Source organism: Euprymna scolopes, chromosome 9 (genome assembly GCF_053919585.1).
Source record: "Euprymna scolopes isolate OS-2025 chromosome 9, ASM5391958v1, whole genome shotgun sequence".
Classification (NCBI taxonomy): Eukaryota; Metazoa; Mollusca; class Cephalopoda; order Sepiida; family Sepiolidae; genus Euprymna; species Euprymna scolopes.
The window spans coordinates 165,965,823-165,987,914 of NC_136490.1; the positions used below are offsets into that span (position 1 = coordinate 165,965,823).

At 36.7% G+C, this 22,092-nt stretch overlaps 1 protein-coding gene across 1 annotated transcript in view; it reads left to right on the top strand.

Moving 5' to 3' along the window:
- The first annotated feature begins 17,911 nt into the window (after positions 1-17,911).
- Positions 17,912-22,092, top strand: part of LOC145284968 (uncharacterized) — a 421,732-nt gene continuing 417,551 nt past the window's right edge. Inside the window, exon 1 of the mRNA XM_080134072.1 lies at positions 17,912-18,009. Coding sequence (XP_079990198.1) covers positions 17,913-18,009 — 97 coding nt within the window. The 5' untranslated portion in view covers position 17,912. The remainder of the gene's footprint in view (positions 18,010-22,092) is intronic.

Here is a 22,092-nt window from a genome sequence, read left to right on the forward strand (position 1 = left end):
TTAAGTAAGACACTCTATTAAATCTCCAATACTAATGATTACTACAATACTGTACACACAATAAACCTTATCCCTGAGTGGCCCCCGGGCCTTGATAAGTAGTGACCTCCATGTAAAAAAAGAAAAAAAGAATATATATATATATATGTGTGTGTGTATGTGTATGTGTGTGTGTGTGTGTGTGTGTGTGTGTGTGTGTGTGTGTGTGTGTGTGTGTGGTAAATCACTCTAGTGGAGAGCATTATGGCTTATGAAGATAGTATATGAAAAAGTGAAAAAATGAGTACTTTCACTTGACAATAGTAAAAGTATTAATAAACAAAAACTTTATTAACATACGATATAATTTACTACTCTGCCACAATCTTACATGTATTTTTAATAAAGAATGTGTAGGCGAGTTTTCCTATTTTGTGATCAAGCACATTATTAATTCCTTTCACCGCATATTCCCCCCCATATATATATATATATATATATATATATATATATATATATATATATATATATATATATATATATGCTAATGCATTCCTCACCAGATAAATCGAATGAATGTTGCTATGTATTAATTATTTGAAACTTCGTAGCCAACATCAGCTTATAAAACCATACGACCACATCGCTTTTAATAAACGCCTCAGGATGTCACTGCTTAATCATATTCGTTCGCCCATTCTCATCTTTTTCCGAAATAGCTTCTGGTTTTATAATTAATTGCAAACCATCATACATGATAGATGGTGTACTATCTTTCACTTCCAACTTACATGTCAAAATATATTACCTCGAAACTCGACACTTTCCGTCAAAACTCGCAAGTCACAAACTCTTAACTCGATACACTGATGTAAAAACTTGTTACTGCAACATCTAAATTCAATTCATGTCCGTCTCTAAAACATTAGGCTTTTGAAAAATTTAAACAGAAAGCATCCCATTTTCCTAGGATGTTACTGGATCGCTAGCAGATAAAGAGAAGCGGAAGGCATTTTTTCTTTTCTTTTTGTTAGCACCGGGCATTACAATCTTCTGAGAAAAGAGTTCTGTACCAATTTATAAGCCATTTAATCACAAAAAGCAAGTTGATAACAGTTTCTAACAACGAAACGTTCGAAAGACTTGTTTTTACATAGGCATTACCACTTATCTAGGCCCAGAGGCCACTCGAGGATAAGGATTAAAGAGTGTACAATTGCACAATATAGTAATTATCTATTAGGAAAATTCGTTAGAAAAATGGAAAAAAATTCGTAATAGACTTAAGTGTTACAAGCCACTTCACGACAGCAATAACAACAACAACAGCAACAAAAACAACAGCAGCAGCAGCAGCAGCAGCAACAACAACAACAACAAAAACAACAACAACAACAACAACAACAACAACAACAACAACAACAACAACAACAACAACAGGGAAGCGATGGTTGATGAGTGGTTAACGAGACGGCTTGACAACCTAAATGTGATGTTCGTATCAGAAACACTTTCATTCAAGGATGTTGGCAATATTCGTATGAATTTTTATAATGGAACAATCTTAAGGATGATGCATTTGTTTTATCACTTATAAAATAAAGAACCTTTCTCACACCATCAATATCTGCGATAGAGTGATGAAACTTGCAGATCATAAATGCATAATGTCAGTCCTTGTATGGTAGTTTACTTTAGTCTTTACAAACTAAGAGTAACCACTGTCAGAGTGTATTCGTCTGAAATTTTTGTGGAAAAGTTGCAAAGTACAGGACGACTGAAAACAATGCCGGGATACGCGGATAGCTTATACATTGCATAGAATTCACAAATAGTCTGGTACTAGCCAGGTTCATAGTTACTTAACTTCGGTAATCTTATGGGAATCGGCGTATCAACGTAATTATTCTGTACAAGGTCAGTCATAATTGTGACCTGACCATTTCCGAGAGCGGTAGGGCTCCCCATTTAGAAGAGATTGAGACTCCTGATACACGGAGGCATGCCGGGCAGAGATGATTGTCTTATTAAGTATTATTGTATGCCCGGGCATCGCCATCAAACATGACTGCTGAAAGATTATAAATTTTATTATTCTTTATGAAACCGACATATAAATCTGATTGTTTGGTGAAAATGACAATTTGATGTCACTTGGAGAGATATGTCGAAATATAATTTCGTTTCCAATGCTAACAAGTGCAACACCCTACCGAGAGGTCAGAGCGTTGACCTTTTCGATCGTGAAAAACAGGCCTGGAAGAGTTGCAGATTCCGCAGGCACACATGCAGGGAACTGGGGATTCACCTGAGATGACGTACTTACTGGCGATTGGTCTAGGAAGCAACCGAACTTATCCCGTCACCTCCGTACATAAGCGAGTCTCTGCGCCCAAAATCGGCAGTTGGAGCGCAGTTGGAGCTGAGATTTGAGCGAATCTAATACCAATCGAAGATTCGTCACCCCTCTCTTTTTCGACCGTCGCCACCGCAAACCTGAGAGTAATTAAATCTAACTAGGAATCGATCGAGTTTTGTCGAATCAACATCTGAACAATTGTACATAAGTTATATTTAGTACATCTATCTTGAATTAACCAGTAGAATAGATATATTCGAGTCTGTCTTTCTTTTATGTGCATGAAATTGATTCATTTCCAGTGTGACAGGTCGTTGAGGCTATCCGAAGGTGAAGCGATTCCAACCAGATCGACTGAGCTCCCTGCGAAGGACGAGCACAGGTCACATTGAGGTCCGCGACCGATGTTTGACTCATATGTGATAAAGGAGATCCCTAATTAGGGATCGCTGAGGGTTCAAAATAATAACAATGCAATTTTCAATCTCCCATGATTTATTCGCGTGAGATAAAGAAATAGAAGACATAACTTCCCTCGTATACATGAAACAAAATGTCAAATATATAATTCTATAAAAACACAAACAAACGAAAAAAACATTTCTCCAAAGTAATAATCCTTTAATATGCTGTGTTATTTTATCATAAAGGGGATCGTGTGTGATCGTCTCGTTGTTCTGTCTATTCGTTTCCAGATGTCTCGCAGAAGGATGAAAAGTGAATCTCTGGCTTGCGTGAGTTCTCTTGGTCTCATTTCTACACACATCAGCGTTCTCTCCTCCAATGAAGAGGAGGAGACGACTGTGAAGCCGTTCGTCGCCTTCTAAGTTCAAACCAAATCTCTCCGATTGAGCTAACTTGATCACGTGACTCACACGCAATCCGATCAGCTGATCCTGACTTCCGGTCAACGTGTCTACAATATAATTTACACACCTCCCCCTCTCTCTCTCGATTCATTCTGTAACATTCCTTCTATCCTTATTTTCAAAAATTGGACGCATTTTTAAATTCTAGTACATTTTTTCTATATCTACACAACCACACAGCTGAGAAAGATCAGGCTAAAAAATCCTTTAGTCAGACCTTCAACTGTTTCACAATTATTGTTATTTATTTTTTTTTTTTAGATCGGATCCTCTCTGATCTTCTTGGCATTTATTTTTTTTGGGTGTAGCGTATCCACGTCAGCTGCTTTATTCAGCCACCCCTATGCCGTAAACTTTACCTCTTTCGAAATTGACGACTCATTTCGTCCAAAAGTGCTCTGATCGTATCCTTTACCCGGTTGTTCTTTTAAGTATGGCTTTGTTTTCATTTTGTAATCTTACCTTTTCCGGGACGTCTCAAAGCTCATAATTAATCTTCGTGGTTCGCTTCCAAATTTTAAGATATACCTTTCGTCACACTGATTCACTTGGATTTCCTTGTTTGGACTCTTGGAATTTTGATGAAGATTTAGAGAATATCACTCTTAACTAATTAATTAAGGTTATATTTTCTTACGTACCTACGGTATATTTTACTTTTCTTTCACCTCATTAAGCTATATGTGATTTGCCTTTGATACGACTCTCATAGTCGTTGGTACCCTTAAGGATTCTCGTATCCTCTCCACGCCTGCTTCTAATTTATTGAGCCAAGTTTTACCCCCTACTTGCAGTCGTTACATGCGACCAGCTTTTTTTCAAGCACTCAATTCACAGGGTCCATTATTTTTTCCAAACGGGACATCTCTGATGCTTTCCCGGCAAGTTACTCTTCTTGCGAAAAAATGTTAATGGATGTTTTTGAAAAAATACAAAAAGAAATTATTAAAAAAGAAAATCTCTCTTTTGGCTTATCACATCTGTAAAAACTTCTCAAAAATCCCCGTTTACGTAATTGCTATTTTTGTCCCACTGTAAAATTCTAATTTATTCTAGGCCAACCATCTTATCAGTATCATCTTAATTTTCCTAAATCATTTCAATTCTAATGTATATACCTAATAATGACTACGCATCCGGAGAAAAATCCCATACAATTTGAAATAACAAAGCACAGATTCGTTGCAACCCAAAATTGTCCACGTCATCAAATTCTGAGGTCGGTTGCATCACCTTTACCATTTCACAGAATATAAAAAAATCACAGTCGTTTACAAAAAAAAAATACATAGTCGTTTCCAAAAACAAAAAAAAAAAAACCCGACTCACTTATAAACTTCCAGACAATCCTTCACAAAACAAAATTCAACAACAAAATAACAATCGATAGAAACTAAAATTGTCCACGTCACTCAACTTAGGGTTTTGTTGAAAAACATCACATTTTACTTATCCGAGTGATTATTATTATGGCCGCTTGCCATTTCCTCTTCTGCCACTTACGCCACGACAGGGGAATTCCATTTGCTCCCTGACGCAGGACAGAAATATATTTCGCTCTGCTATATTGGGAAAACTTTTTTCCAGGTCGTTACTTGCGACTCCCTTTCAAGGCATATAGCTCAGCGAAAAGTATCGGGGTTTTCACACATGAATTTTTCCATGTTGATCCTACTCGAAATCAACGAAATCCCATCACCCAAAGACAACATTTGTGTTTTTTCCTTTTTTTCTTAATCTAAAAAAATACACACATTTCGAAATGTCATTATACGAATTACATAAATTGAATAACATTTTTCCTCACCAGAAAAAAGAATTCTTAAAAATAACGTACAATTAAAGAAAAAAATTCACATTGGCAAAACCTATCCATTGTTTTTTTTCACCGAGTTTTACAGTTTAAAAATTGCACACTTTAAGTGTGTATAACTGTGTAACATTCGAATTCTATAACAAACATTTTTGATTGACATGTTTTTCTAAAAGTTGACAGGATTATTCTCCCACACGCTGTAACTAAAGTTCATATGTTCTATTCTCTTTTTCTTTTTTTCTTTCTTTCTGTTTTACACATTGGCTGTATATTCAAAATCAACAATTCGTTATCTGTATGTCAATCGAATTATCTGTTTTTCTCTTATTTAATCTTAATTTAGCATATAACCCTATCTATATATAATTTTAATGTATCTATTTTTCTTCTTTTTTTCGTTGTGTCAATATTTTTTTTCACCGTGGTTTATTTAATGGACCCTACGTTGTTTTTTTTTCCGTGGTAACCGAAGTTCTTTTTTTCTTTCAAAAAAAAAAAAAAATTGGTCACGGGCATCAAATTATGTATTTGTTGTGTTGTTATATCTAATAAGGGGGACCGTCTTGTGATCATCTAGTTGTTCTGTCTATTCTTTCATATGCCGTTGTGTACGCGCGCGCGCGCGTGTGTGGTACATGTATTATTTGAACATACCTTCCTGCGTCGTCGATGTTGGTCCATCTGGATTCATCTTGTGTCTTGGAGGGAGACTGGTACCTGTTTGGACAAAGATTCAATCACTCCAAAACGATGAGTTGGTTTTATAGTTTATTTCACTGTCCAAACCAAATCTCTCCGATTGAGCAAACCTGACTACTTGACTCACACGCAATCCGATCAGCTGACTCCCGGTCAACGTGTCTACAATATAATTTACTCTCTCTCGATCCATTCTCTAACAAATACGCACGGTTTGTAAATGCTTGATTCGCGCAGTAAAACAATTTCTTAAAAGTAATCTAGTAATTGCTAAATTTGCCAAAACACTGATTCTCGTCATAAGAGCGTAAAAAAAATGAATGATTTTCGCAATCATTTGTTACAAAATTTATAAGAAACAAGACTGACCAGGGATTATCGATGCTTAACTTTCTCCTCACCTGTAAAGCTTGTTTTAATTTTCTTCCGCAAATTGTTGTCCCCACTTGTCAAGAATAATATTGCGTCTGTAAGCCTTTGCATGCACAACTTGTGTCAGATAATCGACGAAAATTACCTGTCATGAATTATAATCTATTTAAATGATGAGTTAAATTGGCATAACCTCACTGAGTATCAAACTATTTAATCAACGTGAACAGAAATGCATTTCTGTTGCTCTTTGCAGTTATGTACAGGGTAGAACGATAAAATTATCGCTCTAAAGAAAACAACACTGCAGCTTTATTTAAGAAGTTTTATTGAAAAATCCATTCAGGTAACATGACTATATAGTAGAGCTGACAGCTATTCATGTAGCCGCCTTCAACCTACATTACAGCTTCAATACGCGTTTGAAATTGGGAGAATGCATTTTCCACAAGAACCAGCGAGATCTCGGTGAATACTAGTCGGATGGCGGCGATTAAACTAGCTTTGGTGTTGTTGGAAGTAATGTCGGTGATATTCTTGACGTATGACTAAAAGAAGGTTCAGGTCGGAGAAGAGGGGCCAGTAAGAGCAAGGTACAAAGTCGTAGCACTCTTTCTGAAGCTAAACCTGGGTCTATTTAGACTTGTGGGCCGGCGCTGGGTCCTGCTGTCACACTTAGGGTCTGCCAGCGGCCACCTGATTGCACTATGGGATCACCATACTCTTCAGCACATCTAGGTACACTTTAGTCTTGATTTTAAAGCCGATTTTGAAGATGTGAGGGTTACATGATGTGCCATCACTTAAAAGCACACCAAAAATCATAACTGTGTCCTGAAACTGCGTTGAATTCTGCCTTTAAGTATCGATCGGCCCGGAGTTGCATTTGGTAATGATCCTGTGGTAATAAATTGAATCGGTAGAGAGCATGTTGTACAACGGCGCATCTCTGATCTCGCTCCTTGTACATTGTGTTACTTTAAGACATGATACAAGCATCCTTTCGTTCTTGGGATACCTACACAACTAGCCAACTAGTAGATGGTCTTTAACAGAAAAAGAAAATAGTTTTTTATCAAACAGAAATAGAATCATGTGGTCTACTCTAAGACGACAATTTTATCGTTCCACACTGTATATCTTTTGGAAGTGCCAAACTCTAACAAATTATGAATTTGGAAGCGTCTTGATTTATGACTGGAAGCTAAGAAACGTATTAGCAAGAGACAGTGGGATATGAGACAACTTTACGGGTCTATAGCAAACAACGTAACCATGTTGGACATATCTCGAGTATCAATAATCACAATTAGTCAGTTTGTTCTTGAAGTTGTGATGGGCTAAGAAACAAAATCTGTCCCGGGATTGTATGCTTTTTGTGTGTATAAAATCTCTCTTTATTGTTTTGGATGTATCCAACGTTTATGTATCACACGGTATGTCAAAGTATTAATGCATGGTGAGTGTGGAGGGGGTTTAAAACAGAAAATAAACATATGAGCCTGAAACAGTTCATTCAAACGGGCTACTAACTCCCGTCTACAATACTTATGTATAATCAAAAGAATAGTTTAACATTCAGGGTTCTTTTAAACAACAATAAAGAGTCCTATCTGTTTACAATTACAAATGTAGCTTTATTTCAAATTCATTGACATCGTGATATTCGGATTCGTATGATCAAGATCTCCTTGCTTGCATTACTCGTAACACCCCTATTCCCATGTAGAAGTACTGATACTCTCGTTAATTGTGTCATATTTTACGTTTGCAAATGTTGTTTTTTTTTTAATTTCTCCTATCTAATATTTGTCTTCTCATTTCTAAAACTGACTTTCTTGCATTTATTTTATTTACCTATGCAAATTGCATATTTAATCTAACATATATATTCGATTCCTCGTTACTGCAGGATCCTAATCAGTTATTGTAGAAGTGAAATTGAAAACCTCAAGTCTGCTTTATGAATTTAATTATTATGTAGATGATTAAAAATATTTATTGTTAATTTTAATTAGTTTAAAGGGTAATGATACTATGATTGTCTTCAAACTGAATATTTATGAATTTTCATAGTTAAACTACCACTGACAATTTTTGCATTTCATAAATTTACCTTGATTATTATCAATAGTGCTTGAAAAAAAGTGTGTTTATGACAACAAAGGAAATCCTCTACTCTCTGAGACAGATGGCGGCATACTGAATATAACCAACGGCGGTTTCCGGAGGTATCTGGAATCTAGCCAAATACTGAAATATTACGTACAAAGCGTGTTTGAATCAAGTCCTACGTCATATTCATGTATTTGCGACTAAACGGATAAGTTCAGGTCATAAAGGGTTAACAACCCTGGAAATTAATCATTTAATGGAATCTATATTTTCATGTCGATAAATGCTTATGGATTTATGTGGCTTTTCTTTCTGGCTCGGCTGTTTTTATTGACGAAGACGTTTCATCATTCAAATAAGCGATCGTGACAAATTGATTACTCAACTTGTTCTTTAATCCATGAAAACATTACACCCAGACTGTAAAAAAGTAAGAGGGAGCACAATTTTTAAACAGATATTTTTCTGTTATCTAATTTTTGAAATATTTCTACTGTATCTTGTCCACCAGACTCTTGTTAGAGTATGGCGTTCATGTGATATCTAATATGTATCTTATATGTGATATCTAATATGTATTTTATATGTGATATCTAATATGTATCTAATATGTGCCATCTAGCATCTGAAGAAACTAATAATAAAGTCGTGGGGAGTCTATTGCGAGATAAGATTGTACTCTATTTGTTCAGCTATTGTTTATTTTTAGTAGAAAAAAAACAAGACCGGAAAGAAGAAAAGACAAAACAGTTAAAATTACACAATAATAATCTTCTGTCCCTCAAATCTTTGCATATATGTCGATGCTAATGTTAAGTGGGACAGGCCCACATACTGGCAAAACGACAACAATGTGCAAGGGGGACGGGAATATGTATGAGTACAGTGGAAAACATTATGTTGAGTGGATCTGGTGGGGAGGTGACTCAGGATTATTGTGGGCTTTCAATTGTTAGTCCTTGAACCATTTCGGTGTAGTTTTAGCGCGGCCTGATCTCCTCGGCGTGTTTACACCCGGTGGGGAGTAGATTGTGGGCTGAATGAAAAGCCCTATAATCTGATGTCAGCTAGGCGATATGGGGGTATCCGGAATTACATGGCTACCAACAGTTGGTTCAGTAATGGCCAGCATTTCTGGCTCATGTGGGATTCGTGGTGGTATGTCCGGCGAGTATATCAGTTGGGTAGGAAACACGGAAATAATAGGGATTTTCGGCTCTGTGACTTTGGGCGATGTTGTGGTATGATCATGTGCAATTGCTGTTGGTGTCCTGGTGGGGGCAGCATGGCGTAACCTAAAGTCGTCCTGATTGTCAACCTTGGAGTAGGGAGTTGCACCGGATTATACTTTCGCAGGAATCTTTTGTTCTGAAGTGTCTCTCGTCTAGATCCGTCAATGCTTATTACATATTGATCAAATTATCGGACTTAAATTACTAACCCATTTTTATCTAATGTGTGCCGATAAAGGTCCGACCTGGTTTTGAATGTGCACATGATCACCAACGACCAGTGGTGGGAGCCTTTGCATATGGTCCAATAGCATCTCAGCACAACGCATGTGCCGGTTTTGTAGGGCTTCTACATGTGCTTGCCAAGTGCTGCGCCACCTGTTATGTGGTTGATAATTTCCATGTATAATGGGTATAAAGTCGTGAATAGGACGACCGAAGATACACATGGCTGGTGACAGCTTGGTGTCTCGATCTGACGTATTTCTGTACTGCAACATAGTACGTTGGGGCCTGTGTTATCCATGAGGAGGCGTTTTACAATACTGACACCAATCCCTGCTCTGCAATTGTTGTGGGGGAATGCTATCGATGATAACCTGTAGTGAACACCCCAATTGGTGAGGAATTGCCTAGTACGGTTAACCATAAACTCGGGCCCACCGTCAGAAGCTAACTCCATAGGTATGCCATAGGTTACGAAGATCAGTCTTAGGCAGGAGATAATTCCGAGCACCATCTGAGGTTCTTTTAATTATGTTGGAATAGCGATCCATCACAACTAGATAGTGGTGTGCTTATTAGGTGTAAAAATCTGCACTGAAAAGGGTATTCCGGGCTCGTTTGGGGGATTGGTGGAAATATCGGTTGGATGGTGCATTCTGGTTACATTGCAGGCAGTTTGTACAATGTGCTGTAATGACTAACGTAATCCCTGGTCAATATACAGACAATTTGGCTCTTGCAACTGAATATCCCCCCCCCCGCTAAGCACGTCAAGTATGATGACGTCACTGTAGTTCACGTTGTAGTTACAACTGGCGAATGTGATCACAAACTATCTATCTGTGACGAGCACCGAAGTGGCGTACCGATTAATCACCGTCTTGCTGCATATTGTGCGGTGTAACCTGTGCAAGGATTGCGTTTTCTTCTGGGGCGGCTTCCGGATGACGCACATAATCTCATCTATGGTTTTGTCCGTGAGTTTCCCACCTGATGTGCCAGTGAAATTCCTATGCAGTGACATATCACAGCATTTCATTAGTTGGATCATTTCTTCACGTTCAGATATATTTGTGGCAGGTTGATTTAAAGTAGGCAGAACTTCGGAAGTACCGGCCGCGACCCTTCTCAACTGTGGCCATATGAATAGAGGCACCAACAGTATGTATTGAGCCATGGGTTGTCAGGAGTGCTGCCACGATAGCTGCGTCAAGGTCTGATGTGATATAATTGCATGTAGGGAAGGCGTATGGCAGGCATGGTAGCTCAATTGGAATTCAGTTGTATAGTTCATAGATAATGTTGTGCTCTATGTGTCCACCGACAATAAACAAGGCCTGAAAGAGATAAATAAAAACAGTTAAAATTACACGATAATAATCCTCTAGTCGCTTTATGAAACCTGACTTAGGAAACTTAAGCTTTTCTGCTATGATAAATCGCAATTATACGGGTATTTCACTCCAGCTGAAAATCTTCTCAATAGTCATAACGATTATACACCAGGGAATATTATTCATTGTTGCACACGAAAGAGGTGTGCGCGGGCAATACAAGAAACTATTTCACCACCTATTTCCGTGAGCTGCCTTCTCAATCAGGGTTTCTGGACTAACAAGACTAACTATTAATTCTGAGCAACTACATCCTCCTCTGAGTAAATTTCTACAGCACTTTCTCTACATAACAACTGAATCATGCTTGTTTTGTATTTTTGTAAAATTAGTGAAATTTTAATAATTGAATGGAATACTATTTTTACTGTATTTTCTTATACTGTAATTAACATTTCTTGCTGTTATAATAGGAATCTTTCTGTAGATCTTAGGAATGTTTTTGTTTATATCCGAAATCTACACAGAATCAAACAAGACATCTTATTTAACTACGCGGGAAACATGCTCGCGTTCTGTCAACCATACCCACGTGAGGTTAACAAAGAGTTCCACTGCAAATTTCGCGCTGATTTACGAGTTGATTCAATATTCTCGAGTTCGCATAATTTACCTTGAGGCTACATCGACGGAAACGTTGTGAAAATAACGTTGTGAGAATAACGTTCTGAAAATTACGTGAAAATAACATTCATGATTAAAACAATTGTCCAACAAAATACAAATGATACGATTAATTAATTTTCATCTCAAAAATTAAAAAAACGGATGTAATTTTTGCGATATCTTTTATAGTTTGGTATTAAGAGAAAGTAGTTGACAGAGTTGGGAAATATGGTAAAAATGGAAAGAACCCCTGGACAAAGACTATCAGAAACCGTTGTATAGAAACTGAGGTTACAAAATGATGCGCACTAGAACCACCGTCATTCGAACCCGGAATCCGTTCGGTACAAGGAAAAGAGGTGACGGAAAGAAAGATATGCAAATCGTGGTACTGCCGCAATTAAAATCTGTGTATAAAGACGTTTTTTTTTTGCAAGAGGGTCAGAATGTAATTGTGATTTTATGACAACGACGAAGACGAAGACGAAGAAGAAGAAGAAGAAGAAGAAGAAGAAGAGTTGAGAAATCAAGAGAAGATTGTTTTACGCAATTGGAGTTATTTTTTGTACGCGTTAGTTCGAGCGAAAGATTTTTTTTTTATTCGCCGAGTTAAAACATTTATTTCAACACTTCAGGAGAATATTTTGCTAAAAAGATCTTAAAAACAGGAAAGAATATGGGGGTACCTCGCTAAAATGATGTGTTAAAGCTATTATTAAAACGATAATGCATTGTGAAAATAGATGTCGTAAACATTAAAAGCGTATCTTAGTTTCCATTTGTAGATAGGCTGCATTAAGTAGGTGTTTATTAGAAATCAAAAATCAAAGCTAACATATGTAGACTATGAGCCGAACATTTATCTATGGCGTTTTGACTACAGTATGGTATGTTAGTAAACGCGATATTATACAATGGATGATAAAGCAGCCTCTTTTAGAGCCACCTAAGAGTTAGAGCTACTGTATTACCAATCGAAAACGTGTAACAAGCTGTCAGCATTACATTCTCAATCTGCCAAAATAAAATAAAATTTTAATCTCATTTGCGCGCTATTATTTTCTTCCGTTTAGACTTATGTTGTATCGTGTGTTTTATTGTATTTGACTGTTAATAAGCACAGAGATAGAAAGAGGGATTATGGAAAATGAGAGTGATATACACTATATGAAATAGAGGCGGGATTCGAGTACGCGAGTGAAAAAATAAAGAGAACCTTAATTTTGTCTAAGTTATTTGGGTAGCAGACTACAAATTAAAACAAAATAGTAGCACCTTCCATGCAAATGACACTGTGCCTGGTTTAGGGTTAAAAAGCAAGAAAACATAAATGAATAAAAATGATAAATTTTTCTACAGTAATAACTAAGTATCAATGTATTAATAGCAATATATAAATATATTACTATATCTACTGTCTATAGAGTTTACACCTCGCTGTTCATCTCCAAAAAATACCAGAAGGATGTGAGAACTATTCTCATATACATTTTACTTTATTCGGTATATGTGGCTTGAGGAAGCTAGATCTTAAACAAGATCACAACTGAAACATCTATGCATAAGTGCAGCTAATAATGTTTTTATAAATACAGAAATGTATACGATATATGGTTAGCTCTTTTTTATTTAAAGACACCGTTGCTGTATAGACCGATCACGTTTAGACGAGGTGACTTGGCAAGTAAAAACATGAATTGTGAAGTATGTTTAGATAAGTATAGGATAATTATGTAATAATTTATAAATCCAAGAAAAAGAGGCAACTTTTTGTACTTTATCAAAAGTAAAATGCATGCAAACACTTCAGCTAACGCTGAACAATTATCAAATAAAACGTTCAAAGTACAAGAGTTTATCCCTATAATTTGGATTATTCTCACAATCTGCCCAAGATCGACAGTTTAGTGGTTGGTGGATAATTTCAGATAGGGCAACAAGATTCGATGTATGATTGAATGGTGGTTTGTAGATATATGGCAGCTATGTAAAGTTTTCTAGCACAGCAAAGTGAGACTTCCTCCTTTCAGCAGCGTTGGCAACGTCTTCTTTGCATTTGTTCCAATTCATGTAATCTGTAAATATTAGGCTGAGGAGTTCGAATGGTGGATTTTTATGTCAGGTGCTTTTAGGCATAGCAATCGGTGGATGAAAAGGTTTCTTAAAATTATTTCAAGCAAGAACCCTTGTTTTCATAGCATTAAACGTTAGCATCAATGTATGCCCACACTTCACTACAGATTGGTGTTATTCTGTAAGGATTACGCTTTTAATATGAATATGGGTTCGCCATCTCTACATATCGAGAATAACACGTAGCGTCATTAGATAATATATCTATCTTAGGCCAATTGAATCAAGGAGTTCGTTTATCTAAATCCGGAGTAATAACATGATATGGGTTCAATTTCACCCCCGCATTAACATAATATTATTTTGCTGTAGGGCATCGAGGACAACCTGACTCGTTTTCTTGATGCGGGAGTGCCTCAACAGTCTATCCATGGACCTCTATTATTCCTAATATTCATAAATTACCTCCCTGGCCAAATTGTCTGTGAGATGGGTATATATGCTGATAAAACCACGCTCTAAAACAGACACGACAGGAAAACAAATGAACACTTATCTAAAGAAATGGCAAAAACACTAGAGGATGACCTCCAATCTGTAGTGGAATGGGAACAAACGTGGATGATCACATTCAATGCTGCCAAGACTAAACTTGTTTCCTTCAATAATTACAAGAAACCTTCTCTACCACCAATATCAATAGCCAACACCTCTTTATCTGAAATTACATATTTTAAATTCCTTGGCCTAACGTTCACAGGACACATGAGTTGGAACAATTACATTGAGAGCATTGCTAGGACCGTTGAGAAGAAGGTAGGTTCTCTCTACTGTGTTAGAAAGCTTCTAACGCCCCAAAGTACCCTGTGCCTCTATAAGGCCACCATTCGCCCATTTATGGAGTATTGTTGTCATATTTGGGCTGGTGCATCTGCTGCTAGTCTCTTGTTCCTAAACAAGGTTCAAAAGAGAGTCGCCAATCTGGTAGGTCCTGAACTGTCATCTAAGCTTCAGCCTCTGTCCCATCGACGAAATGTTGCATCCCTGTGCCTGTTCTACAAGTACTTTAACGGTGAATGCTTCGACGAACTGCAAGAACTTGTACCCCCTCGACGTAAATACCCCCGACAAACCCGACTAGCAGCTAAATCCCACCCCTTCACAGGAGAGATCCCTAGATGTAAGAGAGCCTTCTACTCTAGTAGTTTCGTCCCCAGAACTGCTAGACTTTGGAATTACCTTCCGGGTCCCTGCTTCCCCAACTGTACTGACATGCAGAAGTTCAAATGTAACGTGAATCGGCATCTTGCTGCCCAACTCGCTACATAGTACCCCTGTAGCTTATGCCCCTGGTAGAAGCTCCCTACATCAAAGTAGCAATGTGTTTTGTTTGGGGTGAAAATATATTTAAAAAAAGGACGGGGATTGGAAGTATCTTATAATATTAAATCTTTGTTCACTAATAGTGCACTGATTACTTTTCATGAGAAATCTTAGAGCCAAACCTTGTCAACGGTTTTCGATATAAAAACACTACAATCTAACTTTACCAACCATTCCCAGATTATCATGTATGCTTCAGTGATTACTGTTAGGATATCCGCAGGAGAACGCGTATAATTTCAAAATAATATGTAATATTCATTTATTTATTACAGATTATTATCCTCATCTTTAAGTTTCTGTTTGACGACGTTTCGGTCAACTATTCCTTTGGCCTTTGCGGTAACAACATGGCGAAGCCCAGAGGAATAGTTGGCATGAAACAGCAACTTAAAGATGAGGATAATAGTCCGTAATAAATAAATGAATAAATAATACAAATTACTCATCTCAACAATGAATTCCAATTAATTGAATGATATGTGAATGCAGTCATCATTATGACTTACTTTATTATGCAGATACAACGTAGTTTATTTTCACCACAAAATTTCACAAATATTTTCCTTCATGTAAGTTATACAGCAATATAAGCTGAGTAAAGATAGAAAGTGACTAGATGCAGTGCTAATACAAATCAAGAAATCAGTATAAACTATTAAATATTATGCTAGTCATACGATCTGTTATTCAAAGTTGATTCTGTTGAATATCGATAATCAGATTCATTTTTCTATTTCACCGTTATCTTAGCAAAAATAATTCCATATTCTTTACGATTTATTCAACACAAGTTCAAAATTTACAAGAGGCCGCATGGAATATGCGAATCAATAATTTTTCCAATCGTATTTGCACACTAATTAAAACATGTGGAACACATTCAAACAGAATCGTTTTTCTGTAAAGTACTGATGTACCAACAATTAAGTTCTATTTTAATATTTTCTTTCATCGAACAGCTTTTCGTTGACATTCTTATCTGCTCCATGTTATCCCGACTCTAATAGAACCCAGAAAAGTGCATATACTCTGAAGAAATATATAGCTTCAGAACTTGGCACTTAGCATGCCCTCTAGTCATTTGACCCCGAATTCACGCTAACATCTTATGTTTCCGTGAAGATATGCCTGCCTGGATGTTAATGACTAAAAGAACAAATAAAAGAAACGATAAATGTGCATATTTTATTAGTTAAAAATTTAAACAGAGAATAAAAAAATCCGACCAAGTGTTGACAGAGTAATCTTTATAGCACAAAGGGAGGAGGAATCAGTGTTCTTAACACTCAAGCAGGTGGTTTTGCATAAAAGTAAGCCAATTCATTAGACGGGGTATTTAATATTCATATGGGATATTATGTGTTAGGCAAACCCAACACAAATTGTATTATTTGGATCCTCCAAAATACTGTTCTAACCTAGAGTTTAACTTGCAGAACGATTTAGTCGATGTAACCTGCGATATTCTTCATGTTTATCTTGTCGAACACGGGAATCTTTCTGTCAAACTCGGGAATTTCGAACGGAACCCTTGAATTTATCAGCAAACCCGTGGGGGAGTACTTGATAAAATCAACTGTAAAAGTTACAATCCTGAAGGTTGGAGGTTCTAACCTCAATCCTAACCAACATACGATTGTGCATTATTTAAAACTTCTAACCAGTTATGGCTAACGAAACGTGAAAAGGAAAGAATCCCGTTTTAAATACCGCGCACATTCCCTAATTCAATATAAAGATTCCCAAGTTCGACAAGATACCCTTGAAGAAGGACGGATGGCACATCGACAGATAGAAAATGACCTCCAGACGGTAATGGAATGGGGATGCAAGAGGATGTTAAGATTTAATGCTAGTAATACTAAGTTGCTTTCCATTTAACAATTACATGACGCCTCTTCAACCACCGATATCCATGACAAATTACATTGTACCTTTAAACTTCCCGGCCTAACATATTACGGGCAATATGAACTGAAATAAATACATTTAGGATGTTGCAAAAGCTGCTGCAAAGAAGGTGTGTTCCTTCTATCGAGCGAGAAGACTACTCCCACTTGAGAGTATCCTGTATCTTTACAAGGTACCATTCGCCCATGCATGGAGTATTGTTGCCACATCTAGTCTGGTGCACCTTCCACTAGTCTTTCACTCTTGGATAGGGTCCTAAAAGAGTTGCCAATCTAGTAGACCCAGTTTGTCAACTAACCTCCAACCCCTGTCTCATCGCCACAATGTTGCATCTATGTGCCTGTTTTACAAATATGTGCTCTGATGAACTCATTTTCGTCGTATCTATCTCTAATAAACCCGCTTAGCAATAAAATCTCATCCCTCCATAGTTGAGGTCCTTAAATGCCAGACAGCTTTCCACTCTAATAGTTTCTCTCCGTCAAACAGCGAGACTCTGGAATTTCCTTCCTGTTACCTGTTTCCCTGACTGTACTGATTTGTGGAAGATTAAATGTAACGCAAACAACAATCATGTTAATCTTTCCAAGGCGTGGTCCCAAATAGTAGCCCCTTAAATCCAAATGGCGATATACCTTGTTGGGAGTAAACATTACTAAAACAAAAGGAAACGTTGTACAAATAATAGTTAAGATGAGAACAATAGTGCAAAGAATCTAAATAATACGACTAATGAAGCCTCATCTAAAAATAAGAACAACACAAATTGATAAGATAGCAAACTTGTTTTTATCTTTCTAGTACTCGTGAAGTGTATGCATTTGTAGTATTTCAACGACTTGTTTCGATCGTTTACCATTTAGCATATTTGAAAACATGGGACGAACATCGTTGACGACAAACCTAATATGCATCTGCTTGTTGGTATCTTTCGGAACTGGCCACAGCATGACATTAGAAAAACCCTTAGAAGGTAAGCGCCATTTTTAATTTGTGTTGTCCAGGCCAATGTGACGTTCACCATATTTTTGTACATCTACTCCAACTTTCTTACTGAATTCCTTTTAGATGATTATTGATTATTCATATTATTTGGATTTTTCGGACTACTGCTTTCATTTTGCGTGATATATTCACAACTCTTCGGACATGTAATCTCCGGCGCACTTCAGGTCTATCTTGATGAATTCTGCAATCTTTCTGTCGACTCTATGGTCACATCTGTAAAGTATTCACGGTAAACACTCGCCTAGCTATAACCATTGTCAGAAATTTTCCTTACTCTCTATGTATACCTAAATGTAAGTGAAAATTCAAACAGATTTTCTTTCTTAGAACTGCTTATTTATAGAACAAACTCCTTCCCAGCTGACTATAACATGGTCGTTTTTAAGGCCAACGTTCATAATGAATCGTCCTTTAAAATAAATAAACTTGTCCAAGTTTTACCCCCAACGATCATTGCGGTATACATTAAACTTTATCCTTCAGTGACCCCGGGCCCAGATACGCGGTAACTACATTACAAATGTTTGCATGGATGTGTGTATATGTGGACGTATGTTCGACTTTGTTTCACTGCGTGCTTCTGCGCGCGTCTGCATTTGATAGCAACTCTAAATGTAATCGTTAGAATTCAATAAGCTGTATATATGAAGTTCAACCGAAACAAAAGAATCCCAAGATGAAAGCTGAATCATCAATTCTGTCCGTGGATACTCACATTGAAATTATTCAAATATATTTCTGTAAAGAAAAAAAAATGTTTTAGTCTGAATTGCTCCAACATGTAAACAGCGTGTTTCTGAAAAGATTTGATAATCCCATACAATTTCAAAAGAAATAAATTAACAGCAAAAGTCATGGATATTTACAACTTTGTTTAAACGCCTAAAACGAACAGTTTAATAGAACCTGCTTCATCGTAAGTAATAAAAGTACATATTAATTCGAATAAGACATGCAAATCACAAAGCATGCAAATATACAAAGCATGCAAATATACAAAGCATGCACATATACAAAGCATGCAAATATACAAAGCATAGTAAATAATCCGTCTATAGTGTGTTTAGATACAATAAGACAAACTATTGAATACATCCCCGCTACACACACACATACACACACACACACATATATATATATGTATATATAAATAAACACACACAAATATATATATATATATATATATATATATATATATATATATATATATATACTAGCAGTTCAACCCGGCTTTGCTCAGGCCCTATGTACTTTTTATAGCTTTATGTGCATATTTATATATTAAAAAGTGTGCATATGCCTTTCTCTACATTCCTTAACAAACAATAGAGAAAAGTTGATAGAGATCGCAGAGGTAAAATTTTTAAAACTTTGACCCCAATTGGTACTCCTTAACATTTATAGTTTTGGGCTCAAATAAAATTAAAATGTTTGACCCATGTACACGTAACCTACATCTAAAAAAGTGTTCAGACCCAAAATTGGCGGAAGAGTTGGGTAAAACATACAAATGTTCGCCCAAGAACAGATTAAGAAGCTTGCTGTATGTCTGATTACTCTTTATGTAAAATTTAAAATGTTTAGACCCAACATTGGCTTAATAGTTTGCTAGAGACTGCAAAGGTGAAATCTGTTGAACTTTAGCCCCTTGAAAGCCAAATTTTCTAAAGAAAAAACAATTAAAAAGCTTGCCCCATGTCTGAGTAAACTTTATGTAAAATTTCAAATGTTTAGACGAAAAATTGGATGAGTAATTTGGTAGAGACCGCAGAGGTCAATTTTAAAAAAAAATTGACCCCAATTATGACCCCTTATCATCTATTATTTTGGGCTTAAATCAATTTATAAAATTAGACCCATGTCTAAGTAACCTATATCAGAAATTACAAGTGTTTAAACTCAAAATTGGCGGAGGAGTTTAGTACAGTTTTCAAAGGTCAAATCGTTGAACTTTGACTCCTGGCCGAAAAACGACGAAATATTCCCAAATCTAAATTCTCCTTATGTCAAATCTCGAGTTTGTAGATCGAAAATTGACAGAGTTACTTGGTAGATAAATGTACAGATGTTAGATGATAAGGGCTGTCCCCTTTTCATGTAAGTATAAAAATAGAGAGATTTAGTTAAAATAAAAATGAAATAGAATAGACGAAATTCGAACCTCGTAATTTAGATTTAGAAATAGATTACGAAAGAGAATTAGCAAATGGAATGTAAAAACAAACCATTGTGTAGCTTAGAGATAAAATAGTTTTAAGAAAAGAATGTGCTTGCCAATTCTGTTATGAAAAACAATTGAGGAATGCAACTATAAGATAATTTAATAAACATGTTTTTAACATATTGGAAATATAGGTTACTGGGAATATAAGTTAAAATTCTTTTTGTAAACAAAGGAAAAAGTTTTGGACACGCATTTCCAGAACACATGAAAGAAGACACATGTTTTAACATGTGTATGACGTCATGGAAAATGGGAAGTTCTCGGTATAGTTAGACACTTTAGAGAGACGGAGAGAGAGAGTCAGAGAGAGAGTATGAGGACGACAGACAATAGTCTGGAGTTGGTAGTCGAACATCTAGAAGCGAGACGGTCACCTTTGAAACATAGAATGTAAAACTTTGAATTCCTGAAAGCAAAGCCACCGGCCGGTCCATGTAAATAAACCCATCATGTGTTTTTATAAACGTCGTCTTTGTGCTGTAATTCTACCAAAAAGATAAAGTGAAATTGTCATTATATGTTATATATATATCATGTGTTTTAAAATGTCTTTACATACACGTCTCGACATCTCATATCTACAATGTGAACACTAAGACTGTCTCAACGTCACCTCCTCACTAACACTTCTAAGTATGAACATTATATATATATGAATCCTTCATAACACGAACAATCTCTCTTACAACATCTCTCTTAATAAGACTCTAAGACTCTCTTTTAACAGGACTTCCTAACAACAAATACGAACAATAACAAATAATAATAATAATAATAATAATAATAATAATAATAATAATAATAATAATAATGTAACACAAATACAGACACACACAATAACATTTTCACTTTTATAGATATATTTTTTTACATGGAGTTTACCACTTATCAAGGCCCAATGGCCACTAAGGGATAAGGGTTATTGTGTGTACAGTAATCAAAGGGAAAGTGATAGTGTATTGGAGAATTGGTAAGGTGTCATTACTTAGGGGGCGGTTCATCATGAATTTGTTTGTGTTGGACTTGAAGACATCCAGGTTGAAGTCGGGAGGGAAACAGGCAAGCGAAACAGAGTTCCACAGGCGTGCAGTTCTAAGAAAGAAGCTTTGTTCATGGTATCTACGTTTTGATTTAGGCACAGATAGAGAGTGGGGGAAATTATTGACGGTGGTTTCAGCTAGTCGGGTGTTTTTTGAGAAAGATTGGCGAGGAGGGACTAGGGAATGGCGCTCAGACGAGCACCTGCCATGGAAATAACGATAGAACAATGACAGGCTCGCTATGTCTCTTCCGTGGGAAAGAGGTTGCAGGGAAGAGAAAAGAGCATCCCCCACCAGGCCTCGGAGTCTATTTTGTACTCTGTCAAGGCAGGATAGGCTGTTTTTAGCAGCCCCCGCCCAGATGTGGCAGCAGTACTCCATCTTTAGACGTACTTGGCTCTTATATAGATAGAGAATTGCATCAGTAGTGAGATATCTTCTGGAGCGGTAGAAGGATCCCACCTTTTCCCAGCGACCTTGGCCACAGATTTGATGTATGTGTTCCATTTAAGATCGGGTGTAAAGATCAAACCCAGGAGCTTATCAAATCCTGGGGCCTCCCTTAGACGAGAACCATCCATTTCAATTGATGCCAGATGGCGATCAGAGCGTTTATGATGTAGAGCTAGGAGCTTGGTCCCAGATGCATTAAAGGTAACCAGCCATCTCTTTCCCCACTGTACTACGCGCTCAAGATCAGAGGAGAGAGAATCAGAGAACATCATCATTTACAGCCTTTGATGTGTTGCCATAGATGGTCGTGTCATCAGCATAGATGTCAACG